This window comes from Delphinapterus leucas, chromosome 13, assembly GCF_059928025.1.
Source record: "Delphinapterus leucas isolate spDelLeu-1000000601 "Yukka" chromosome 13, BTC_Dleu_Yukka2, whole genome shotgun sequence".
Classification (NCBI taxonomy): Eukaryota; Metazoa; Chordata; class Mammalia; order Artiodactyla; family Monodontidae; genus Delphinapterus; species Delphinapterus leucas.
This window is the reverse complement of record NC_143141.1, coordinates 88,302,058-88,322,154: the sequence shown is the minus strand read 5'-3', so window position 1 is coordinate 88,322,154 and position 20,097 is coordinate 88,302,058. Positions and strand designations below refer to the sequence as shown.

General features: G+C 36.4%; 1 protein-coding gene across 5 annotated transcripts in view; it reads right to left on the bottom strand.

The window, feature by feature from the left end:
* Positions 1-20,097, bottom strand: part of KIDINS220 (kinase D interacting substrate 220) — a 94,875-nt gene that overhangs the window by 17,475 nt on the left and 57,303 nt on the right. For 4 of the 5 annotated variants that reach the window (XM_022554210.3, XM_089923476.1, XM_022554211.3 and 1 more), the window contains 3 exons: positions 6,456-6,634; positions 5,144-5,370; positions 2,938-3,051 (listed from right to left, as the gene is read on the bottom strand). In XM_022554210.3, the coding sequence (XP_022409918.1) occupies positions 2,938-3,051; positions 5,144-5,370; positions 6,456-6,634 (520 nt within the window). Of the gene's footprint in view, positions 1-2,129; positions 2,187-2,937; positions 3,052-5,143; positions 5,371-6,455; positions 6,635-20,097 lie in introns of all 5 variants that reach the window. The other variant, XM_089923477.1, reaches the window with a different exon arrangement.

The following is a 20,097-nucleotide window of genomic DNA, read 5'->3' as shown; positions in this document are numbered from 1 at the left end:
TCTACTTCTAAATAAATTTTACATGCTATTGTCATTGTTAATTTCTTAAAAGCAAAGAAGGCTTGGGAAGCAACTATTATTCACTAAACAGATTACAAAACTACCTTTTAATATTAAAAGAACAGCAAATAGTATGGTTATTTTACTAAACAAAGGCACTAATATATTCAGAGCATTTTTACTCTTCGTTATTGCGCTTGCAAACACTTCTTAAGAATTGCATTATTTCCCCTTCCCCAAAAACTCATTTTAAAATTTGCCTAATGCTCCTTCACTGGTCCCTGAAATTACTGACACCTTTTACTCACAAGTGTTTCTCCTTAAGCATGGGAACAGCTACTACTTCAGCATGTCTCTGTCATTAAGACCATCAAATTCTTCACAGGATCCAACTTTCATCAAAAGTTTGCAGAGGAATTTTAGCTCAGAGAATTGCATTGCATGCATGAAACTATGTATTAAAGGCTCTCTGACTAAACTAAAAGTCATTCTTGCATATAGTGGCAATGATCCATGGATTAAATATTCCCCCAACACCCAAATAGAATTACTATGGTTTATTGTGTCCATCATTCGTGGATAAGTGAAGTCTCTCAAACACTTCAGCTAAAATGTTAATGACTTAAAAAGAATCATCAGCTCCTCAATGAAAACACCAAAATGGTTCTCTTCCTATCTCACTAATATTAACTCAAAGAAAATTAAAGTTAAAAAAAACTACTGCCTATTCAAATGCATGTTTTAAGTTAAAAATTATGCATAAATTCAGGATGCAATATTTCACCAAAGTAATTCTAACTGCTATGCTACATTTCTTTAGATTAAATTGATCATGTTTACATGGGCATAACATTCTGCAAATAAATCAACAGAACTTAAGATACAAACTGGGTTCTTAAATTCCACATTGATTGAATGAATGAAGATTTTATGGCTCATCACATTAAATGTATTTCTTATTAAGTACAAAGCCTTTAATAATAAATATACAAAGAGACTTCCTACAAAAGTTGGTTTTTTAGGGCTTCCCTGGTGGCGCAGTGGTTGAGAGTCCACCTGCCGATGCAGGGGATGCGGTTTCGTGCCCCGGTCCAGGAAGATCCCACATGCCGTGGAGCGGCTGGGCCCGTGAGCCATGGCTGCTGAGCCTGTGCGTCCGGAGCCTGTGCTCCGCAACGGGAGAGGCCACAGCAGGGAGAGGCCCGCATACCGCAAAAAAAAAAGTTGGTTTTTTAGACACCCATTCTAAAGTGTTGGGGGAAAAAAAGTTTTAAATAATTCCCTTTACATGCTGTACTAGCTCTGTTTATCTGGAAATTTTATTTTAATACAGGTGACCCTTGAACAACACAGGTTTGAACTGTGCGGGTCCACTTATACACAGATTTTTTTCAATGGTAAATACAACAGTACTACACGGTTGCGTTGCTTGAATCCAGAGATGCAGAACCACAGATAAGGAGGAACTACTTCCGCAAGAGGGCTGACTATAAGTTACAGTCTCTATTTTAGACTGCTAGGATTTTAGGCTGGTAGGAGGCTTGGTGCTCCTAACCCCTGCATTGTTTAAGGATCAACTGTATACAGATAAAGAAAAGTAGCGCTGTGGTAGTACTGAATTTACACTAAGCATGGGCACCTAGATTAAGCACGAGCCACTAAGGATCCATTCCTGGTCTATACCATCTAGCTCATAATGTCTTTTTGCAGTCTCAAGGTTGATTGGAGATATTTTCAAACCTATTCTACATGTGTGGTACCAACTGCAGGCTTCCGAAAAACAGGCAAATGTGAAAATAAAGCCCAACATTAAGGAACTAATACCACCAAATGAATGCTCCTGATGGCTGCTGGAAAAACCCCTTCCTTATTGGACGACAAAAAAAAAAAAACACCCATCCCATGTCATTGAAAAAGGGGAAAAGCAGGAGGAAATGAAGGGTAAAGTTAAACATTAGCTTTTTCATTAATCCGTGAACTATAATTATTAGTATTCAGCTACTCGACACCAGCTGCCCATCACACTGCAGATGCACAGTTAGTGAACTGCTGTCATCATGATTAAGACAGTCGTTACTGCTGCAGAAGCGGGAGATGCTCGCATCCACACCACAAGACTACTCCGTTACCCTCGAGGAGTCTGTGGGTGAAGAAAACCCCTCAGCAGCATCCTCCTTGATAACCTCCTAACAACACAAAACAAGAGTGTGGGTAAAAGGTGAAGGAGTAAGCCAAACAAGGATGATGAATGAACATGATGTTGAAATAATATATAACACTGAAACCTGGACCTGATTAGATTTTTTTCCTTCAATGATAATATTTTAAAATTTAAATAACAGCTTAAGTTCTATAGCTTTTGCCTCCTAATTTAAAAAATACATTAACAGGGAATTTCTTTTTTTTTTAATTGTTAACACACGTTTATCATCAGGAACACCTACAATTTTAGGCACAAATGTATTTTGTTTTGGATTAGAGTTAATAGTACATTGGAATACTTCCCTGATTCTATTTAATTTCTGCTATTCAATCAAAATGTTCTTTCAATACGTCCTCTAATTTTTATACCATAGGGCTAGCATGTATATACATAGATAGACACAACTACCATATATGTATGTCCTTTAAAAAGAAATCAGAAATTAGCAGATGTAAAGGTTTAGTTTTAAAAGTTTGATAACAAACATTATTGGCCAGAAACTCTGGTTGTAAACAACTCATCATTTACCTCCTGATGCTGCAAGTCATTTTCCTTTCATTGATATTTACCAGAAATGAAAACAAAATACATTTTGTGTTAGTAACAGCTTATGTTTCTTAAAACTACTTATAAAATAAGTTGCGCTTTTACTACAGAAAGGAAATAAGCAAACTTCTAATGCTGACTATGTTTCATATTAGAGTAATACTTTAGTTATGCTTTTTTATACTTACTAGGCCATTGCTCTGATCTCTGGGCAAATTCGTTTTTACTGATGGACGTGAGATGAGATGTTGGGAGCCGCCAGGGTAGTACCTTGGCGTGTAAAGGTAAGGGGCAAAGAATGGCTATGGAGAAAACACGTAACAAAACAATTACCGAAATCAAAGTGAAATGAGATGTAGCAAATGAAACTAACCAATAAAATACAACTCCAAGTTTTTAATGCAAGTGACAAAACAAAAGAAAAAATGCCTCACTCATATTCTCTAAGATATCAAACTTAAGACATATTATTTAAATTTTTATATTGTTGATTTAATAAAGCTTTTTAAAAAGCAACTAAAGTTTTGTACCTTACAACTTGACACCAGAGTTTCTCTATACATTTAACATTTTTATGGGTTTACCACGTGTCAGGTTCTAAGTGATTTACAAATATTAACTCACACTCTCATAAAAAAAAAAAAGCAAAATAGAATCTCAATAGAATACTATTCTTTACCATAAAAAGATTAGCCTTAAGTAAGACCAAAGAAAGTCTGAATGATATGAGAACCTCCTATACATGGACTCCAGGAATACTGTAACTCTAGGTTCCTAGAGTTTACTTTATATTCTATATCCTGGAGTTTACTCTGTCTCCTAAATAAGCAAGCATATTTTTTAAATGGGGAATTCATTGTTTAGAGGAGATCTATAAATACACCATTTATTTGTATCCAGCTTCATATAAACAGGAGCTATCAGATTATATGGGCTAAAAATAAAGATTAAAACATATTAACTTTCATTACACTGATGTAACATCTTCCCTTACCTTTTTCACTCCTGCCATTTTAAGAAAACTGTTCTGCTTTTAACTTTCAGACTAAAAACCTCAAATAACTAAAGCAAAAAATAACTAGATCTAAAAACGTGAGAAATTTTTAAATGTTTTAAAAATAATAAAACGATATTAAAGCATCACAGCATTGTTATTCATGTGAAATTAGTGAACACAAGGTCTCCACCTAGATGGTATGGTAATTTAATATTAAAAAAAAAATTCTTGGTCTCAAAACTTCAACAGTCATCTAATTATCAATCGAACCGTTTTACGGAAAATTATAGCAGATTTTAAGACTGGCAAATAAAAACCTGCATTTCACACTGCCTACCACTCAGATAAAGTTTACAAGGATGAAATACATTAGAAAATGCTATTGCTCCACCTTTTTCTCCTTATTTGAGTAAAAGAATGGAATAACATTCACAGGACCCCTATAAATGGTATACCTAATAACTTACATGGCTGGCATTTCTCAAAAACTGGAAAATTTAAATTTTAGAATTCCTGCTTTGCCACATTTATTCAAATTTCTCTATCTTCCTAGCTTATAAGAAATTTATTTAGGCATGCACTTGGCTTCTATGAATACTAGCCCCTGTGTTTTCTCAAATTATACTAAAGAGGGAGACAACAAAAATAAAGAAACTGCAAGGGATCTTAGAGTACAGTTCCAGAAAGTATAATACTAGAGCAGATGCTCCATTTCCCTATAGGAAATATTAGCGTTTAAGACCATTAAAATGAGGATAGCTTGGACCTACTCAACTTGATAGGGTCTGAATACTGCTGATAATTAATTGTGCTCTCATCTTTTGAAGTAGAAAATTATCATATTTATACTATGCAAATGATTATACATGACTGAAGATAACTTGAAATAAAACTCTAGAAATTGGCTACGTTGCTATTATTTGGCAATAGCACCTGAGTCCTACCAGCAGTATTTCCCACTATTATCTCACATTTAAAAGCTGTAACACATATTAAATATAGGTTTACTGAACTACTATAAAAATTATCATTGTTTTAAATGCCAATACAAGTTATTATACAAGATACAACAAATGGAATATTTGTCTATAAACAAATAGAAAAACAGATCCCTTTGAAGCATAGGGTAGTCTCTGCTGACCCCCCAGAGTTCACTTTCTTATTAAGATAATAAAAGCAAAAAGCATCTCAAATATTCAGACTCAACTGAGATCTAGAACCATTAAAATTCAAAATTCTTCTGATTTTTAAAAAATCATACTGCATTCAAACTTAACACTTTTTGTCTTTAAAGCTGAAGTACACTTTTAAAATAATAACAGACCCCATTAGCAGAAAACTTCTAATACTTCCCTGGAAGAAATTCTTAAAATTTAAGATTCCTAGCACTTGCTTACCCTGTTGTAGAACGGATGCTGGGGTCCCGTCATACCACTGTAATAGCTGCTATGAGGCTGTGGTGACACAACCCCTCCTCCAAACGGGGCACTGAAGGAGGCGGAAGAAGAGCAGGCCGACGCAGGCTGGCTGTAGCCGGACGGTGGTCTAGGGGGAGCTTCGTGCAGAGGTAGCGGGGGATACGCAAGTCCTCCGATATTAATCTGGTCTCTTGCAGCTCGAACATCTAAAAGATTAAACAACACCCCAGAAGGCAAAAGAAAATAGAACATTAGTATTTAATCCAATTACCATTTCCTCCTTTAGGTACCAGATAGAAACATGACTGTATCGCTCTTGCCAAGGATTTCAACGGGGTTACAGAAGTAGACAGGAAATTTTGAATATTCCATAGACATTTTAGCAAGAGAAACTCAACTACTTTGCATAAAAGCTTTTGTTCACCATTTGAAAAGTCACCAACATCTGGATTCTTCTCCTCAGTTACCAGAACTATAAACTTTTTTCTGACTTTTCAAGGTATCTGTGCTATTCTAACAGTTCTTGTGACTCATAGTTTCGTTAATTATTAATAATTCAAACTTGTGTAGTAAATATAACGTTAGCTAAGATTATGGGTTTGCAAACTATATGTCTCATCCACCTCTGAACAACAACAATAACCAATTCCATAGTCACAAAATACACCTCTGACAACAGCCTTATAACAGGTATCTAAAAAAGGATGTAGGAGTATAAGGCTCTCTCTCCATAATTCCTGGAAAATGCCAAGGTGAGTCAGGAGCACCTGCATCATACAGAAGATGGTCTGTTTCAGCAGAGGTTCTGTGTGTGTCCATGTGCATACAGTGGTGCCTCAAGGACAACTTAAATTCTTCCAAAATCCTCATGTCACTGTCCTCAAGTTCTAGTCCACAGATTTAAGCTAAAATTTTAAAAGTGATATAGATTTTCTTACCCCTCTGGATAGAGATCCCTATTAAAGACAGAAGACTGGTGACAGAAAAATTACAATGGACTGACATCTTAAAGTGGTGATTATACCGTTAAAAGGAACCTGATTCCAAAGAAGGTTCAGCTGTGTAGGCTGGGAAACATAAAAAGGTCAATTTAACAAACAGCATTTTCCTAGCATTCCCAAAAGATGTCAGACTGCCGATCCGCAGTTTCATTAATTCTCCTATGTAGCGCTTGGTTCGATATTTCTTGGTGTTTCATGGAGCGCAGGAGAAACTTACACAGCTGAGTCAGAAACAGGAAAAGCCTTCAGTGTTGCAGAGAGGAAAAAGTAAATTTATTACTAATACCCACCTGCAATTATTTCCCGTAGTTTGGGGTCTAGATTTACAGTGCATGGCAAAAAGGTTTTTACATCTCGAGCCACAAGAACTGGGGTCCTTGAAGACAAAAACACTTCAAAATTTCTTATATCTCCATCTATTTCCAGGAGTGGCTCAACATCTTTAGTTGTTGGAATATTCTTTGATATTCTTCAAATAAGAAACAAACAAAAATGGTCATTAATGTCACTATTAGGCAAATTCTGCATGTAACTTCAAATCTGTTATTTATAAAAGTAACACATTATACACCTTGCTCTCATAATTTTTTTAAAGAAAAGAAAAAGGAACAAAACAAGTGGTATAGTTACAAAATTACTAAGGTAACAAGTGTGAGGTCAGAATTACATTGCCCCAATGAAAGGCAGGATTTGGGCTAGGAAAACAGAGAAAGGAAAGTAACATATTCTAGGTAGGTCACATGTTAATGATTACCTCTCAGTGAAGACTATAAATGAGTTACCATTTTACACACGTGAACAGCAGCCTCAGACAAATTAAACAGTCTGCCTAAGTCACACAGCTAAGAGAATCTGACTGGCTCTAAAATCCATGCTTATTATAAAATACTAGGGTTCTTGCCTTTGCAAAGAAAAGAAGAAATAAAGAATAATTTCTAAATAAATTACATGAACTAGAAAAAAGCACAGATTTTTCCTTTTTTAAAAAAGGTTTTATTTTCTATTATAAAAGTAATCTGTGCTTACTATATAAGCATATATATAAGGCAAAGAAATACAGAAAAACAGAAAGGGGAAAAAAACCACATCATTTTACCAACCAGACACGATAACTACCAATTACCGTGTCACTTAGTCTATTTTTCATTATGCATAACTTTTAATCTAGTTGAATTTATATATGTAAATACTTTTGTATCAGGCAGAGGTCTTAAATGTAAAAACAAGTGACATTCATTAAAAAATACTTAGTAAACACTTCTATGTTGAACTATACGAAACTGACATTTTTATAGGTCAAAACAGTCAAATATTGACAATTCCATAGGGTTCAACCTACTACATGCCAGGCCATGTGCCAATCTGAGGCAGTGAGTAAAAATACATCACAGAGAGATAAAGGAATGGAAAATATGAAGGAGCTTAAAAGACAAGGAAGTAGAAGACAAATCTGGATATAACCCAAACATCCACTAACAAGGAAAAGATAAATAACTTGTGGTATAGCCATATAATGGAATACTACTTAGCAATAAAAAGGGATGGACTTATTTATATATGCAACATGGATAAATCTCATAGTAAATTATGTTGAGTGAAAGAATACAGCAAATGAAGAATACATAGTTGTATTTTTTTTCATTTATATAAAACTAGAAAATGTAAACCAACCTATAGTGACAGAAAAAGGATAAAGGTTCCCTGTGAAGTCAGGGATGTGAGGAAGAGAAATGACAGGGAGAGACTTCAAAGGAATGGGAGGGGACTTTAGGAAGTGATATGTCTGCTCTCCTGACGGCGGCGACAATTTGGTGGGGATGCGTGTTGTGTGCCTATATATGTGTATACATATTTAAACTTCAGGAATTGTACAATTTAAATATGGCAGGTTATTGTATGTCAATTATATCTCATAAAGCTGTTTTAGAATCACTGTAAATCTGAAGATGTCTTCAAAACACTCAATTCCCAATTAGTCAAGAATATTAACTGTGAGATTATACTGAGTCTAGTTTCAGAGAAGCAGTAAGATTTTCATGCCCTTCAAAAAAGTGAAATGGAATCTTACTCTAATATTAGTTAGAGTTACATAATTTCTCTGGGACTAGCGCTTTACTACTCAGGCCCACTACTTGGCTAGCAGCCATTTATTAAAAGCCATCTAAAAGAAAATCCAGAGAACAAAATTAGCAAACAAGAAAAGAATAGGGTGCTGCTTAGAAAATAAGGATAGCAATTTTGTCTTAATGAATTTCAGGAAGTCCCTTTTATGGACTCATGCACACGTGCACAAAACAAAAAGCCCTCTGAAATGGGATTACTTCTTAATAAATTAAACTGGCTTTCAAACTGATTATTAAATATATTTAAAATGAAATGGAAAACTTGAAGAATGGTTTCACAGAGTCATCTGCAGAAGTGGCCAAAATATCAGAGCTTAAACAGTTAAAAAGGTAGTTCATCTATTTCAGGAGTTTAACATAAAATACTAAGAAGAGAAGCTAGAAAGATTTAGATAAAAACACAGCTGACAAGTCACATGAAACAAATTAACTGAATTTTAATGCCAGCTCTGCTTAAGCTTGAATGTGAACAGTGTTCTCAATACGATGAACAATACTGCTGTTCACAAGCCAACAGTCTGCTGCTGGTTTCCAGATTGAAGTCTCTATTCTAACCTTTTGAGCTCAATACATTAAACTCTTCTACTGAAAGAGATATTTATGTAAATGATAATCTTTTGGCAGTAGGCCACCAAAATCATATGTGCCCTTATTTTTCAGATATTTTTCCAAAGGTTAGTATTTAAAGAATTTAAGCAACTTCACTTTTCAATTAAGAGTGAATTTAAATTTCCAGTATTATGAATCATGTGAATTAAAGCTGCCAGCAGTTAAATGGCCCACAGAAGGCATTATAAAACCTCAGGCATCAGTGATCTCCCAGTAAGTTTAAATGCAATCTCCTTCTATGCTACCAATCTAGCAGTGCTTGTTAATGCCAACATCAATGTAAGTTAAAAGCATTTTGATTATAAATGACAGTGGTTTAGAGAAAGTCCATATTAATTCCTTGGCAGAAATTACATAAGCCGTTCATATCACTTCCATTCAAAATAAGGTTTTAAATTACATAGAAAAAATTCCATTTTAAATCAAAATATAAATAGGGTCTAAGAGCATAATTTATGAAGAAGGCATATTTACCTTACTTTGTCTAAAAGTAGCTGCCTAATAATGTCATTATTTAATCGTAAGAGATTAAAAATTAAGATAAATTTTCTTTAAAAATTTTAAAAGGGAAAACTTAACTGCCTCAGAATTGAATTGCTTTGAAACAATTTAACTTCCAGTAGACTCTCAAATACTTTCTGTCAGTGAGTGTCCATTTGTTAAGTACTCTTTATGCACAGAACACTTGGAGATTCTGGAAGATAGATGGGACACACAGAAAACAGCCACTCAGCATTGTAGCCAAACGGGTCAGAAACAAAAGATAAAATGAAATCCATTGTTATGTCCATTACTATCTGCAGACAAAAACTCTAGACAGCTCTGGAGCTAACCACACTCTCCCCTTCCGTCTTAACCAGGTTAATTCCTGCTCATCCTCTGTCTCTCAGCTCAGCTCCCCCTCTTCAGGGAAGTCTTCCGTGAAACCACATTGCACTCCTCTATTACAAACCCTCATAATAGCACATACGCTTTCTTACATACACATATCACAATTAGAATGTTACATTATTCAGTAGTGGAATTATTTTATTAATGTCTATCTCCCCACACTAGATGGTAAGTTCCATTAAAGCTAAGAACAAGTTTGGTTTTGTTCACCACTGTATCTCCAGTGCTTAGCGCAGAATGCTGTCATATGACTTTTGCGTAATAAATATTTGTAGAGTGAACAAACTACACAAAACAGTATTGTTCCCAAAGAACTCTATTCTTTTAAAATAATTTTCACTTTAATTACCCTTTCTGATATTGAAAAAAAAAACCTTGTGCTTGGGAAAGAGTACATTGATCCATTTCAGTTAATTTTTGTACATGGTGTGAAATAAGGGTCCAACTTCATTCTTTTGCATGTGGAAATCTAGTTGTTCCAGCACCATTTCTTGTACAGACTATTCTTTCCCCCACTGAATGGACTTGGCACCCTTATTAAAGCTTAACTGGCCATAGATGTATGGGTTTATTTCCTGACTCTCAACTCTATTCCACTGGTTTATATGTCTGTCCTTATATCGGTGCCACAGTGTTTTGATTACTATAGCTTTGTAGTTTGTGGGTTTTTTTTAACACCTTTATTGGAGTATAATTGCTTTACAATGGTGTGTTAGTTTCTGCTTTATAACAAAGTGAATCAGCTATACACATACATATATCCCCATATCCCCTCCCTCGTGTCTCCCTCCCACCCTCCCTACCCCACCCCTCTAGGTGGTCACAAAGCACCGAGCTGATCTCCCTGTGCTATGCAGCTGCTTCCCACTAGCTATCTATTTTACATTTGGTAGTATGTATAATTCCATGCCACTCTTTCACTTTGTCCCAGCTTACCCTTCCCCCTCCCCGTGTCCTCAAGTCCATTCTCTACCTCTGTGCCTTTATTCCTGTCCTGCCCCTAGGTTCTTCAGAACCATATTTTATCTTATTTATTTATTTATTTTTAGATTCCATATATATGTGTTAGCATATGGTATTTGTTATTCTCTTTCTGTAATAAGTTTTAAAATCGAGAAAGAGTTCTCCAACTTTATTCTTTTTCAAGATTGTTTTTGCTATTTGGGGTCTCTTGCAATTTCATATGAATTTGAGGATCAGGTTTGTGTTTCTGCAAAAAAGGCTACTGGAATTTAGAAAGGGATTGCACTGAATCTGTAGATCACTTTGGGTAATACTGACAATATTTAGTCTTCCTATCCATGAAGATAGGATATCTTCCCATTTATTTAGAACTTCTTTAATTTACCAATGTTTTGTAGTTTTCAGTGTACAATTCTTTACCTCATTGGTTAAATTTATTCCTGGATATTTTATTCTTTTAGGCACTATAGTAAATAGAAGTGCTTTCTTAATTTCCTTTCAGATTGTTCACTGGAAGTGTATAGAAACTCAACTGATTTTTGTGTTGATCTGTACCCTGAAACACTGAATTTCTCAGCTCTGGTAGCTTTCTTGTGAAATTCTTTGGGATTTTCTACATACAGCATCATGTAATTTGTGATTAAAGATAGTTTCACTTCCTCATTTCCAAATGGATCCACTTATTTCTGTTTCTTGTCTAACTGTACTAGCTAGAACTTCCAGTATAATGTTGAAGAGCAGTGGTGAAAGCAGGTGACTTAGTCAACTCAGACTGCTATAACAGAATACCATAGACTGGTGGCTTAAACAACATTTATTTCTCACAGGTCTTAGAGTCTGAAAGTCTGCGATCAGGGTGCCAGCATGATCAGGTTCTGATGAGAACCCTCTCTCTGATTTGCAGTTAGCTCTCTGATTCTTTTTATAAGGACACCAATCCCATCATAAGGACTCAGCCCTCATGACCTCACCTAAACCTACTGACCTCCCAAAGGTTCCACCTCTGAGCACCATCACATTGGGGGGTAGGTTTTCAACATATGAATTTTGCAGGGGACACATTCAGCCCATAGCAGCAGGCATCCTTATCTTGTTCCTGTCTTTAGGGGGGAAGCCTGCAATCTTTCACCACCGAGAATGTTAGCAATGAGTTTTTCCATAAATGCCCTTTACCACGTTAAGTAAATTCTGTTCTACTCCTAGTTTTCTAACAGTTTTTTAATCACGAAAGGGTGTTGCATTTTGTCAGATGCCTTTTGTGTATCCACTGAGTAGTCTGCAATCCTTTTTATTTTTGTAAGGTGGGTGGTAACATCCATATTTTCTGATTTTAGTTAATTCTGTCTTTTATTTCTTCTGTCAATCTAGTGAAAGGTTTGTCAATTTTGTTGATCTTTGCAAAGAGCTTTGGTTTCGTCAATTCTCACTACTGTTATTTTATTCTCTATTTATTTCCACTCTAATCATTATTATTTCCTTCCTTTTGCTAGATTTGAAATTTGTAAAATTTGCTTCTTTTTCTAGTTTCTCAAGGTTAAAGTTAGGCTATTAATACAAGATTTTTCTCCTTTTTAAATGTAAGTATTTATAGTTATAAATTTTCCTGTGTGCTGCATCCCATAAGTTTTAATCACCCCTAAAAAGTACCTTGAAGGAATTCTCTGGTGGTCCAGTGGTTAAGACTCTGTGCTTTCACTGCTGAGGGCATGGGTTCAATCACTGGTCAGGGGAACTAAGATCCGCATGGTGCAGCCAAAAAAAGAAAAAAGTACCTTGAAAATGATTCCATGAGTCACCTTTCATATTGTGTTGGAGAGAACGGTTAGCATAGGGGGTCAGAAAAATAGACACTTTCCTTGCTATAGCTAAAGTAACAGAATTACTTTATTACTTCTGTTACTAAAGTAATTAAAAGCTAAAACTCTCCATATGCAGAAGGTTGTGCTGAGTGCAAAGCAACATTCAATGGAGCAAAGAACTTGTTGCAGAGAAAACAAAGAGGCATCTCCACGTGGTGGTCAGAGCTGATTTTCAAGACAACAGTGTGCACAGTGTCAGGTTTGCTCACTCTTTAAAGTCACAAAAGTAATGTTGCATTTTATAGGCATCCTATTCAGTAAGCACACTAGGAAACAACAAACAAAGCACTTGTACATGTGGCACACTGGGTATGTAATCATGCCAACCTTCAGGCTTGCTCGTTTGTTTCTGATGTCTGATATTTGATATGTGTGACTTGTATGCTCAAGGGTGATCTAATTAGGGTTGGTAACTACTGCAAACCATAAAAATACTTGTCCAGGTTGCCACAGGGATCACTGGCAGAGCTAAACAATGTTACTCTTTTACTTACTAGAAGAGCTTACTCTACAGTTTTAAAAAACTGTTTCCCATTGAGGGTGTTCATTTCCAAGGAGATCTATTTGGCAAAAACATGAGGGCCCAAGATTACTTTTTTTACACTAATGAGGAAACATGTAGGCCTGTAATTTAATGGATAAAAGAGTGTTCAATATGCAAACTCACTAGACTACCATTAGACACACAATTTGCATATCTGCAGCTGGGCTTCAGCTGAGCTTCACCTGGGTAGCACAAGGTGTAACTCTGGTGGTAAGGAAAATTTTATGACCACAAAAATCTCATTCTTGTTTAAAAAAAAAAAAAAAAAAAGGCACTGAATCATATTGACACAAAGGCATTTACACTCAAAGAGAAATGAGGTTGTTCAACTGCCTAGGAAACAAATGTAGTATAATCAAAGTCTGAGGGGGACAAAAATCCCCCTCTGAGGCTGTTATATAAACTTACTGCGTATTTACATGTTAGATGCTTCCCATTAAATTCAGTTTTAATAAAGGCAGTGATTTCTATGAATACAATGCCTGCATGAAATGCAACTTGGCTGTATTCTGAAACAAAAAGCAGAGTGTTTACTGCAATGACTTTCCTTAGATCCAGACTTGATGATCTCAGATTCCTTAGAATAAGGCTGTAATGTTTGACAATTAAAATTAAAAGCCATGAGACTTTTTTAAGGCATAAAAATGTATTTAAAGGGTGGGTCACTTGTTAACTGTGTGTGATCTGGGACAAGTCATTTAACTCTCTAGACTCCAGCTTCCTTATTTCAAAGGGGCTGAGGTAGATTTCTGAGGGCCTATCTATGGCCCTCCAGATGCTTCCCACGCCCCTGCCATGTGGGGAAATGCTCTTTCTCTCAAAGTGATGAAGGAAAGCTTTGGCCTACGCACAGATGTCCCTTCCATGTCCGAGCTCCCTTGATTCGCAGTGAAAACACGAGACACGTAAGCATAATTTTACTGGCTGCAAGACTGTACTTTTGGTAACCGCAGGGATGAGAAAGGATCAACAGGGAAGGTAAGACACGAAAGCCCAGAGAAGTAACGAAGAAAGCATCTGCTGAGGCTCAACCGTAATACTGGTAAGGCACTGCCTTCATTTATGTGTATTATGTAAAATGCTCTGAGTGAGGTAGCCCTTTCTTATATAAAATCTAATAGAAAAGATATTTAAATGTTGTAAAGAACTGAAAGGAAAAATTTTTTTAAAAACCTGTATTTGCTGAATACCTACTGCTTGCCATTCTTTGAGCCAGATGTTTTATCTAGTTTATCTAATTTCCCAACGCTCCATGAGGTGTTATTTCAGTTTTTAAAATGAGGAACCTGAGGCTCAGAGAGGTTAAGCAACTGGCCTGATGTGGCCTGGCTGTAAGGGGCAGAGCTGGAGCCTGCGTCGGCCAGATTCACAACCCTGTACCCTGCTCCCTGCGCTGGTTCAAACCGAGCGCCACAGACATGGCTCACGATTCTTAAATTAATGATTTACCTGTTTTTAACTCCTTAAAATATAATAAAATAGAATGCTGTTACACATTAAATTTTAACACACTGAAGAAGACCAACATATAAGCCTGTGTTAGCAAGTTATCCTGGTTTTTTGTTTCAATTTTTTGCAGACTTGGAAATAAGGTTTCTCCTCCATCTTCATGTATATATTCAAATTCCTTCATTGTTTTAAAATCCAGACCAGCACTTTTCCGTTAACAAAATTACGCAAGCCAGTACACTACTCCACCCTACGTGCCTGAGCACAGAGTGCCAAAGCTAGTTAGAAAATCTCAGTAATAATTCATGACGTGACCCAGGTGACAGGACCCAGTCAGAGAAGCAGCGCCCAACACTTTGATTATTAAAAAAAAATGTGAGCAACTGTAAAATTATATTAGTGATTCACCTAAGAAACAAAATCCCCAATTAAACTTTCAAGTTTCTGAATCAGATTAATTGAAAATATCCCACCATTGCAAAGCAAGTTTAAAAGTTGGTTAACATTTGCATCTACTCATGATTTAGAATTTTCTTGATATTACCTTACCAAAACTAAGTATAGAAACAAATAGATGTTTGATCCAACATAGGACTGCAACAATCATCCACACGTTTTAATTTTAATATTCTTCAGAACAGCTCATTTTCCTATCTGAATTTATCAGTAAATGTTATAATTTGAATCAATTAATTTATATTCATTCTGCTTTATTTATTGGGTTTCTACATAAGATTGAATCTGCAACAAGGTTTCCACCAGGGGGGAAATAGCCTGAAAAACCATGTACTATAGCATGATGTCTACCCCAGTATTCCCATGCAGGTGATCAGATGATAGCAATTCAGATGACAAGACAGTAATTTCAAGCTAAGGTAACAGAGAAAACTTCAGTAAAGAGGTTGAGGCAAAACATTTCACAACAGACAATATGAAAATAGTTCTCTCTCATTAAAAAAGCAAAGCCCTAGTTTTATATCAAGAGTTTATATGATGATATGACATTTTAAAATATTCTGACAGAAGTAAATAAGATCCAATGTTCATAGCTGTTTGAGGAACACTAATAACATCGTGAGGTGCTAGCAAGCAATAAGAGATGTTCATGTTATTGCTGCCTTTAAGAAATCGTAAGAGGTGTTACACTAATCATATACAGGGCACAAATGTTTTGCAGTAAAATTCTGAATAACAATCAGGGAGTGGAGGCTCTGAACTCAGAGTCTGCCTATAAATATGCCCAAGATTAAAGCAAAACTTTTATTAAAGGTTTAACGTTTAATCAGCATGGAACCCAAGATCTACAATGTTTAGGATTTAGTATTTTAATATATAAACATAAATTTGTAAGCAGATCAATTAAAAAAAACTCCTTGTTCTTCATATCCCTTTGCCCAATAGTAACTTTAAAAGAATTTTAGGAGAAAAAAGTACTACACTAAACTTAATAAAAACTATACCATACGATCAGATAACCATTCGTTTATGATCATGATTCTCAGTGCTTACAAAAGTCCTGTGAAGCCATTCTTTAAATAACAGGAATGAAAGTTGAACCTTAGACAGTTTAAAATGTTCATTAAACTCAGTGTTTTTCTTGTTTTTCTGCCATGGAAAAGGGAAGGCAAAACGCATTCACTCATATTTCTTGGCCGACCGTGCTAACAGTGTTTCTGGTGAAATACTCCCCCCTCGTGGACTTTTTGGACATTGCAAACAGAGGTCATGGGCTTCGTGGTTTTACATAAGCATCTCACCATTACCTTAGCACTTCAATTAGCTGGCATTTTTATTATACATTGCCTTTGCTTATTCTCAAATTTTGAAGAGTCTTAAAAGTATTTTGATTTGAAATTCTGAAATCACAAACCTCTGTTGAAAAAAAATAATTTCAGGGAAAATACTGATCTCTACTGATCTCTAATGGTATATTTAATTTTCTGGACAAATTTGAATCCTTCAATAATCATATTTGTTTTTTAATGTAAATATGCATAATATTCTTACTGTATTATAAAATAAACTATAAACCTGCATAGGTAATGATATTTTTTATTTTACATATTAAAACATATTTAGAAAAACTGATTTTTTAATACTGTTTTCAAATAGTCTTCTTAGTTAATATATTTTAGTTTTTCATGTTAAAGTTAGAAACACACAACTTTGAAACATTTAAAATTCCTTCTTTGGGCTTCCCTAGTGGCTCAGTGGTTAAAAATCTGCCTGACAGTGCAGGGGACACAGGTTCGCGCCCTGGTCTGGGAACATCCCATATGACGTGGAGCAACTAAACCCGTGCGCTGCAACTACTGAGCCTGCGCTCTAGAGCCCGCGAGCCAAAACTACTGAGCCCGCGTGCCACAACTACTGAAGCCTGTGCTCCTAGAGCCCGTGCTCCGCAACGAGAAGCCACCACAATCAGAAGCCCACACACCGCAACAAGTAGTCCCCACTCACAGCAACTAAAGAAAGCCCGCACGCAGGAATAAAGACCCAACGCAGCCAAAAATAAATTTTTAAAAATTCCTTCTTTGTTCTATATTAGTATAAAATACTGAAAATGGCATTATGAGTTTAAATGAGAAAATATTTAAAAAATCAATTTTACCCTATTGAAAACAAAAGAAAAGCTATTGAAAACGCTATCAAGAAAAAATTTACAGACACTTAGCAGACATAAAAATGGTATAAAGGCTTAAACACACAGATGTACCAGCTGTTTAAGTGCTAAATATCACAACTGATTTTTTTTTTTTCAGTTTTCTGTACAAAACCTACTGCAGTTAGTAGACACAATCAGAACTGAATGAAGCACTGATTTGGGGTTTTACATAAGTTGCTAAGAAGTTTGCATTTTTTTAATGGAAAAGATAAATTCCATCCTCTAAAAAAATGTGTATTTGCTATAACATTCCCATTGATACACAATAAATGATTCTAAATATTCACTTGAAAATGAATAAATTATATCTGGAAATAATAAAATTAGTTTAGTTCTGCATTTCTAATATCTCAGACCCACTGCCTAGCTCTGTAGTCACAGACAGCCTCCTGGCTTCCAGAAATGGGGCTGGGGAAGCTCCAACAGCTATGGCCGTGTGACCTTAGGTAATGCCTGCTCTCTCTGCCTCCCAGAGTTACGAGTATTAAATGAAATAATCTAGGCAAATCCAATGTGTGGCATATATTGAGGGCTCAAGTAATACTAGTTACTGCTTTTATTAGCATGTGCCGGCACGTAATAAACTCTATAAACATTCGGTTAATGAATGAACACAATCAAAATGTTTAGCATAACAAAAACAGAGTCCAGCTAAGTCAAAGGGCCTTTTTAAACAATACTGACAACAGCCTGTAAATAGAAACTAAAGTGGGAGGAACCTGTCTCAAAGTGTGCCCATAGGAAGCAACTCCAAATTGGGCCATTCATAAAACCATTACGAATGTAAGAAACCTTCCAAACGCAGCTGAACTCACCGTTACACGGAAATGCCTATGAAAACATTGCTTTGATTTTACTATCACCTGACAAAAGGCAGAATCTACTAGGTGTCAGCTGAAATATGTAGTCACCATTCAACCTTTGTGTTCTGAAAACGTTCTATGTGCCTTGCCCAGGGATCTACTAGTATTAATGACAAAGGAAAATGTTTACCCACGTTTAGAACCAAAGAAGGACACGTCTGTATGGACAGTTATTTTTTTCAAGATAAAATGTGGCTTCTCATTTACCACCTTCCCCAAATCCATGCTTTCCTCAACGCAAATGTCATCATCATATTTCTTTATTCTTTCAGAAATACCCACTACTGCCTACTCTATGCCAAGAATGTCTAGAAACAAGGAATTCAGAAAGGTTTAAGGAAGTTACATTTCGTGGAGTTAAGAGTCTAGTTCAGGAAACAAATATTAAAGAAACAGCAATGCAAATATTTATAAAAGGTAACTATGGGAAGTATCATGAAGTAACATACCAGTGTATAATGAACACATCTAATAAAATCTTGGAGACTGGGATATGCCTGGATACAAAAGGCTTCCCGAGGTAGTGACATTTAAGGTGAGACCAGAATAAGGTGGGAGAGGGGAGGATGGGCCAGAGATAAATACAGCTGGAAAGGTAAAAGGCAAGAGGGAGAAGGCATGAGGAGGGGCTGGAAATCCATGCTAAGATTGTTTAGAGCTCCAGATAAACTTGATTCCTGTATTTAGAATTCTGACCAACTATTTCTCATTATCCTTAGAACCCAATTTGATACTGAAATGACCACCATTTCCATCTTACACTACTCATACATCAAATTCAATACTACTCTACAAGCAAGGTGCTCTGTACACCTATCAGTTTTCAATGCAGCGGGAAGCACCTTTCACTCTCAAGCTGGGGTTTAAATGTGAGGGGTAGCGGGGCGGGACAGGACATGCAGTTGGCAATTCCAAAGGAAAGAGGCAGGTGAAAACACTGACCCAAAAATGATGCTTATAAATCCATCGTTTTATCAGAAAATAAAGAATAAAATGATCTTAAGAAACATGAAACTATTACAGCAGAAGAAACAGGCAGGGAAGTCACACAAATTCTTGCAGACGTTTAGAGTAACTAACGTGTTTCCTATCAGGACACTGCAACAAGACTACGGATGACGTTATTCATTTCTCAGCTCTCTCATATTCGCGGAGTGCCACCATGGACCATTCTCTACTGCTCATTTCATCTTTACTGCGCGACTGCCACCTACTTTCTCCACAACTTTCCTTTTACCCTAATTTTTCTACCCAGTTTCACTGTTATCTTCTTGCCAGCACAGGATTCTGAAAATACACTCCCTTAGGTCAACAGGGTTCCCTAAGTCGGTTCCAAGTTACACTGATATGACCAAATAACAGGCACCTTAGAGCATTCTGGGTACGTGTACAATTTTTTCAAGGCCCTGCAGTGGATCTCCATTTTACTCAGAGTAAAAGCCAAAGTCCTTACAATGTTCCTCCTAAAAGCTGTCGGTGACCCGCACCCCCTGACCTCCCTGACCTCACCTCCCCCGCTTCCCCCTACAGAATTCCCTCCAGCCACACCAGATCCCTTGTTGTTGCTGTTCCCCAAACATCCCAGGCACTCTCCCGCCTTAGGCCCTTTGTCCAAACTGTTCCCTCTGCCTAGAAACGCTTTCCCTAGATACCCACTTGGCTAATTCTCTCTCTCCTCCTTCAAGTCTCTGGTCAATATTTCTCTCCTCAAGGAGGCCTCCCCTGAGCCTCTTGAGCAGTCTGGTCCCTGCACCATTCTTCCTCCCCCTAACTCTGCTTTTTATTTTTTCCATAGCACTTGTCACCTCTTAACATGCTGTAGAGGTGTGTGTTACAGAGACTGTTTATCACTCACACCTCCCTGATAGAGTAATAAGCTCCTCAGCTTAGGGATCTGTGTCTGTATTGGTCATGGACATATCCAGGCTCCTACAATGGTGCCTGGTTCATAATGGGTGCTCAATAA